Genomic DNA, 6,828 nt, shown 5'->3' with positions numbered 1-6,828 from the left:
TAAATTAAGATCAATTTTTATGCCAACAATTAAATTCTTCGAGAATTATTTTCATTCATACTCAATTCATGACCATTTAACTCACTTTTTTTTTTAAATTGGTAAATATATTATGATTATTTTTTATAACCAAAATAAGAAAATGAATGTATATTTTTTGGCATATTTATTTATTTATTGTAAAAAAATTATATATTTATATTAAAAATTCTTACACAAATGATTAGGTATATTTATGTATGAAAATTTATATAATATTGGATCAACCTAAAATATGGAGCTTGTTTTAGTTCTACACTGGGTTTGATTTAAAAATTGATCGCTCAATTAGTAAAAACAATTAATAATAATCAACTGAAGCTTATGTTTAATAATTTGTTAAGTTATGATAGGAATGAGCTAATATTGGATCAAATACTAAAAGTAGTGTAGAAATTGGATTTGGTTAATTTTTATGCTGTATATCAATCTCATTTTTAGATAATCGTTTTGGTTCATACCCAACCATCACATTGCCCACTTATTTATTTTTTTTTAAATGTTAAAAATATTGTAAAAAAATTTATAACCAAAATAAAAAAATATGAATAAATTATATTTACATTTGAAAGAATTATTTAAAATCATATTAATTTAGTTGATAAATTTTATTTTTAGCATAGAACTTGATCAAAAAAGTGAAATCTCCAAACAAATCATAATATTTAATTTAAATTTTATTAAATTTTTATTTAATAAAAATTTTCACATAAAATGTTTTAATATTTTAAAAATAAATTAATTATTTGTGAAATGAAATTACTATTATAAAAAACACTAAAAACATTGTCTTTTAGTAGTGTGAAAATCCATTAACTAAATAATTAAATTGATGAGATATAAAATTTTGTTTTTTTTTTTTTAAAACAAAATCAATGAATGAGGCTAATATGAAGGGTGTTTATAATCATACACTTAATTTCTTTTCATACCCATCACATGTATTAAAAAAATTTGTTATTTAGGCGCAAATATTAATACATATGAATGTACAGAACAAATCAAAAAAGAAAAAAAAAAAGTGTACAAAAGAAATTAAATGTGTGTAATTAAATCAAAATATTTTGAAAGTTCCTAATTTTTATCATGAATTTTAAAGATTTGAGAGTAGGTATATATGGTATGAATAATATAGTAATATTGTAACAAGCAAGTTTTAATTTTTTTTAAAGGAAATAAAAATTAATGGGAGAGGATTCGGTTGGAAAAATATGGAATATTTTTTTATCTTTCCTTTTTAAAATTATAAGCCCCATTTATTTTCAGAGGTAGAATGGAGGGGATTGATACTGAGGGGATCAATAGTGATGGGATTGTTAGTGAGTGGATTGATAGTGAGGAGATTAGTAACATTGTATTGTTTTGATGATAGTTGTTAGTGTGGGGATTGTTAAATTATTTTTATATAAAATCAATATAAAATAATAAAACAAATAAAACAACGTTTTTTACTTAACAAAAAATACAAAAACATTAAATATTAATGTTTAAAAAAAAGCCCAACAAGTAAAAAAAAAATGTTGTTGATCGGTTGGACGTCTGACCGGACGTCCGAGCAGACATCCGATAACACCCAATTTGAATGGACTACTTTCCTAATACCATCTCCCAGCCTAGACTGCTAATACCCCTCGCCAAGGCCTATCGTAGTCCCTTTGGACTACAACTCCGGAGCTCCAAAACCCAAACAAACATGAGCCATCTTTACTATTCGTCTATCACAGTCCAGAGTGGACTGTGATAGCGGAAAACAAACGGAGCCTAAATTATAGAAGGGTCAAGCTTTTCTCTAGTCCGAGATCGAACTGGAGCGTGCTGTTGGGCTCGTGACGGCCCGCCAAGGGTCCTGTTTTGATAATCTGAACTGCTCAATATATAGAGTTGGTTGAGTACTTCATTCTTGTAAAAAATCATGTTGATCGGATATCAATAGCTCAACGTGATTTTTCACAAGAATAAAGTACTCAATGAGCTCTACATATTGAGCGGTTCAGATTATCAAAATAAGACTCGTAGTGGGCTCCACAGATCCAACAATATTGTCTAGTCCACAAAATGGACTAGAGACAAGCTTGGCTCATTATAAAATTTTGAAAACTATTCACTCTGTTTGTTTTCAATTTTCAAAATTCACTTTTCAGAAAATTTAACTTTTTTGTTTTTCGTATCTTTTTGTTTTCATTGAATTTTTTTAATATTTTAAGTAATTTTTTTTAAATTTTTACACACCTAACATAAATACACTTAAAAAGTATAATATTTGTGAAAAATATTTTTAAAAAATTCAAAAACTACCAAAAATATAAAAATATGAAAATTTAGTACATTTTTTTTTGTATTTTTTGTATTTATTAATTTTTTAAAATATTTTTTCACAAATATTTTACTATTTAGATACATCTAAGTAAGGTGCATCTAAAAAAGTAAAAAAATTGCTTAAAATTTTAAAAATATTCACTAAAAAAAATACGAAAACAAAAAAAAACTCAACTTCCTGAAAACTGAATTCAGAAAACTGAAACAAAAAATACTAATTGCTTTAATAGATTAGTTGATATTACTTTTTTAATTTAATAAATCTACAAATTTATTATGAAATTTTGGAACTCCCACAATACTTTTCACAAAAATTTCCATATACTTATATAATATATGGATAGATATAAATTAGCTATACATATCAAATTTTTTTTGTGTAACTAGTTTATTTAAATAAAAAAAAGAAAGAAAAACGAATGATGTAAAGAATTAACTATTATTTTAATTGATCTTTTAAATTTTTATAAAAAAATATATATGCCAAAAAAAAAAAAAAAAAAAAATTAAGGTCGCGTTTGGTAGAGTCTTAGAATTATGATTTGAGAATATAATTGTATTTTAAGTTTGTGCATTTTGAAATTACGATTTGAGTGTGAAAATCTTGTTTGGTTATGAGTTTTGAATTGAGTTTAAAATTTTTGATGTGACACATGATATTTGATTCAAAAACTTACAACTCATAACTAAACATATAATCCAAAATTCTATTCAAAGCTTATAAAAAATTTACAAAAAATTTTGAAAATATTTTTTATTTAAAATATAAAAAGTAACTGATGCAAAAAAAAAAAAATGAACATTGTTCCGACAAAACCGACTAGACATCCGGAAGGATGACCGAGTAGACGTATTTGTAAAAATAAATGTGAAATCAATTTTTAAAAATCGTAACAAAACACCACACTCAAATCAAAAATTGAAATAAATGGATTGTTTGAAGTGTCTTAAATAAGTGTACTTTTTATTTTTTAAACTACAAAGTAGAAGAAAAAAAATATGAATGTTTGGGTTAATTTTTTGACTTTTTACGAAAAAATATGTATTAAAATATTAAATAAATTTGTAAAATTACGAAATTACCTTCATGACATAAACATCAGTACTGTGCAGTACATTTTCTGTCTCTTGTCATTTTTTTAAAAATTTTTTTTTACGACATGGGTGGCTACAAGTGTGCCACGTAGTCAATTGACAGATTATACAGTACAATTGCAACCTATTTTACGGCATGTGTGCCTCTTTTTTTACGGCAGCGCTGCTTTGGTTTTGGTTTTTTTTTTTTTTTTTTTCAATTGACAAATTTTTCGTCAAAAAAAAAAAAAAGATAATATAAATTTTTTTTTAATAATTTTTTGACTTTAAATTTTTTTTTTTTAATAATGTCAACCCTAAATTTAAAAAGCCCCCACCAAAGGGAGCCTACATTTTTTAACCTAATAGTTACCAAAACAATCCTATAAGTTCCAAATCAGCGATTGTATTCCATGAAGATATAACAATTGCGCTGCAACTCTCTCTCTCTCCCTGCCCCTGCCCCTGCCCCTGCCTCTGTTTGGTGCCACGGTGAAAAAGTAGAAGGGGGAGTTGTTCGAAGCGGCAGAGCACCAGCGCTCTCTTCTCAGCTATCGGTGAACTCGTCACCGGCTGATCTCTTCAGAACTCGTCGATCTCTGCAGATCAGATCTCTTCTCATCTCAGGTACTCCCTCCGATCTCCTCTTCCCGTTTGATTTTGTTTTGCTGTTTTCCCTTCAATAGAACTTACTTGGGTCCTTTCCTTACTACTGGAAGCAGCGAAAGAAAGGGAAGGGTTCAATATGGAAGTATCAAATCCATCATCATCCTCGGTGTGTCTTCGTGTGAGCACAACCGAAGCTTCTGGTGAAGAAAAAACGCGTTGGTATATAATCAACCTCAATGAAGCAACATCTATCCTTGGGCTCTGTGACAAAGAAAATGTCAAGAAAATGGAAAAAGAAGCCAAGAGAAGAGCCAATCTGTTTAAGAAGATAACTGGCATGTTTATTAGTGGAGGGAAAGTAGAGGAGATGGAGGAGTTCTTCTCCACACCGCTCACCCCGGTGTGTGAGACCCCTAATATGGCATTTGGTTGTTTCTGGACTACATTGGGATCGGTTGTATACTGGTTTGGGTCCGAACGAGGTAGTCACAAAGTCAAGTATTGGGACCTTGCAGATATTCAAAAAGGCATGGAGGTAGCTCCTCCCATGATTAGCCGGCGAAGTCGTGGTAAAGCTGTGGCTATTGATGGGAAAATTTATGTCTTTGGAGGCACTAAGCCCTGGGGTGGTTCTAGCACCAACTGTAGTTCAAAGGCGTGGGCGGAAGTGTTTGATGCTTCCGATAATGAATGGAAGCCATTGAAGCAGCCTTCCTTCCGTGTGCCCTCTATGTATTTGTTTCTGTTACCCATGCATAATGAAAAAATCATTATTGTTGGATCACTGTATAAGCGCGGGTTGTATGCTTATCATGTTTGTCAAGATTCGTGGGATGTGGTGGATGAAAAATTTGAGCTCATATCTCCATATTGCGATCCAGTATTGGCTGGTCATACCCTTTATTGGGTTGGAGGAGATGAGATCATTCACGCGTATGATCTCAATGAGAAAAAATATTTTTGCGGTCGTATCCATTTTTGGGCATTGAAACAAGTTTTGTTGCTTTTAAGGGAGGATCGATGTTTTCCACTACTCTTCTTTCACTTACATGATGAAATGTTTTGCCTGATATGGGAGGGATTTGAGTATTCTGCTGGACGTGAGTTTTCTGCTGGACGTCACCGTTCTGCGCTTGTTGTTCATCAGTTTTGTCTCTCCAAGCGCATCAAGAGAGGAGTACTCGGTTTGAGTGTGAAGCCGTTTTCTACCGAATATTATCTACCTGATGGAATTGTTTTCGCGTCCTATGATGGCATAGTGCTGTAAGTTCATCATCTCTTTAGCTTCTTCCTTAGCATTTTTTTCCCCATGAACTGCAATTAAATTAATTTGATGCTTGAAAATTTGGAACAACTTGACAAGCTGATTGTTCAAGTTAAGCTTGCCACAACTAGGTAATTTTCTTCCTCTTTTGTTTTTAATCTATTGTTTATGAACATATAATGTCATTATAATCCTTGTTATTCAAATTCTTACATTTAGGACGTTATGCCAAATAGATAGTTGACTTTGCCAATCATAACATTGCATTAATTCATGGTGAGGTTTAGATGTTCATTTATGTATTTTTGTTGTACGATTTTCCATGTGCTCATATTGATTTTGTGCTTTAGAGGTCAGTTTGTTGTTGCCTGCTGCCGCTCCTACTTTTATTTTATGTGTGATTTTTAATGCATCGATGTGCATTTTGCAGTAACACGGGTGGAATGGGGGCACCTTCTGGTTCTCATTGAAGATGTAGCATTGTGGGAATGATTGGGGATGGTTCTTGTTGGAAGACTTTTTAAGTACTAGTTTTTGATTTTGTGATTTTTTTTTTGGGGGATACAGCGAAAAAAATTTGTGAACTTGTTGAACAATTTATTTTTAATGCTTTATTTATTTATTTATTTATTTATTATTACTTATGTCTGCTTGTTGCTGTGTACTTGTTTTTCCATTGGCTTTAAGCTCGGACATGGCGTGGGTTACCGGACTATATTATTCAGGATATTCAACTGTTGTGCAATGTATTTCAACAAGTGGTTTATGTAAGCCCATTTTGGGCCAATGCAGTTTTGTTTAAGCCTCGTTTGGCAACTTAACTTTTTAGTTAGAAAATCAAAAATTTATTAAATTAGTCAAAAAGTCAAAAATTCATACAAAAAAGTCAAAGATTCTCTTTTCTCTCTACTTTTTGCGCATCTTTTTGTAAAAAGTCAAAAAGTCATCTCAAAATATTAGTTTTTTTTAGCTCATATTTTAGCTAAATAGCCAAAAAGTTACTAAATTAACATGTTCCCAAACGAGGCCTTAGTTTTCATTTCTTAAGCCTTCGTTTGGCATCTTAGGCTTTTTGACTTTTTAACTAGACAAAATTAATTTTTAGTTTAATAAGACAAAATATTATATCTAATCTATAATAATTTCATTTTTTTCTCTCACAAGAGTCAAAAAGGTCAAAAAATTTATTCTAAATTAGACTTTTTAACCCCAGACAAAAATAACAAAAAAATTAAAAAGTCAACTCACATTCCAAAAGTAATTTTATGGCCTTGTTTGGGAATTGGTTTTTTTAATAATTTTTTTGACTTTTTAACTAAAATATGATGTAAAAAAAATTAGTATATTTGTAATAATTTTTTAATTTTATATGAAAAAATGTACAAAAAAATAAAGTAAAAAAATAATATTTGATTTTTTAATATAAATTATTGACTTTTTAATTTTTTTAATATCTTTTTAATTTTTAAATTAAAAAATAAGATTGTCAAACAAATCCTAAATATGTGTAGACATCGTCTTTATTT

General features: G+C 29.6%; 1 protein-coding gene across 2 annotated transcripts; it reads left to right on the top strand.

The window, feature by feature from the left end:
* Positions 1-3,793: 3,793 nt before the first annotated feature.
* LOC145798920 (uncharacterized) lies at positions 3,794-5,946 on the top strand. Of its 2 annotated transcripts, none has more exons than XM_082888293.1 (3): positions 3,794-4,056; positions 4,149-5,301; positions 5,733-5,946. In XM_082888293.1, the coding sequence occupies exons 2-3, from the start codon at positions 4,175-4,177 to the stop codon at positions 5,770-5,772; spliced, it is 1,167 nt and encodes a 388-aa protein (XP_082744419.1). In that variant the 5' UTR covers positions 3,794-4,056; positions 4,149-4,174; the 3' UTR covers positions 5,773-5,946. The 2 variants fall into 2 exon arrangements, with proteins under 2 accessions (XP_082744419.1, XP_082744418.1); XM_082888292.1 differs by having other exon boundaries at positions 3,804-4,056; positions 4,152-5,301.
* Positions 5,947-6,828: the final 882 nt, after the last annotated feature.

The sequence above is a fragment of the Camellia sinensis genome, chromosome 9 (genome assembly GCF_055761805.1).
Source record: "Camellia sinensis isolate YWXY chromosome 9, ASM5576180v1, whole genome shotgun sequence".
NCBI classification, from domain to species: Eukaryota; Viridiplantae; Streptophyta; class Magnoliopsida; order Ericales; family Theaceae; genus Camellia; species Camellia sinensis.
The sequence above is the reverse complement of the archived record's forward strand: the minus strand, read 5'-3'. Positions and strand labels throughout refer to the sequence as shown.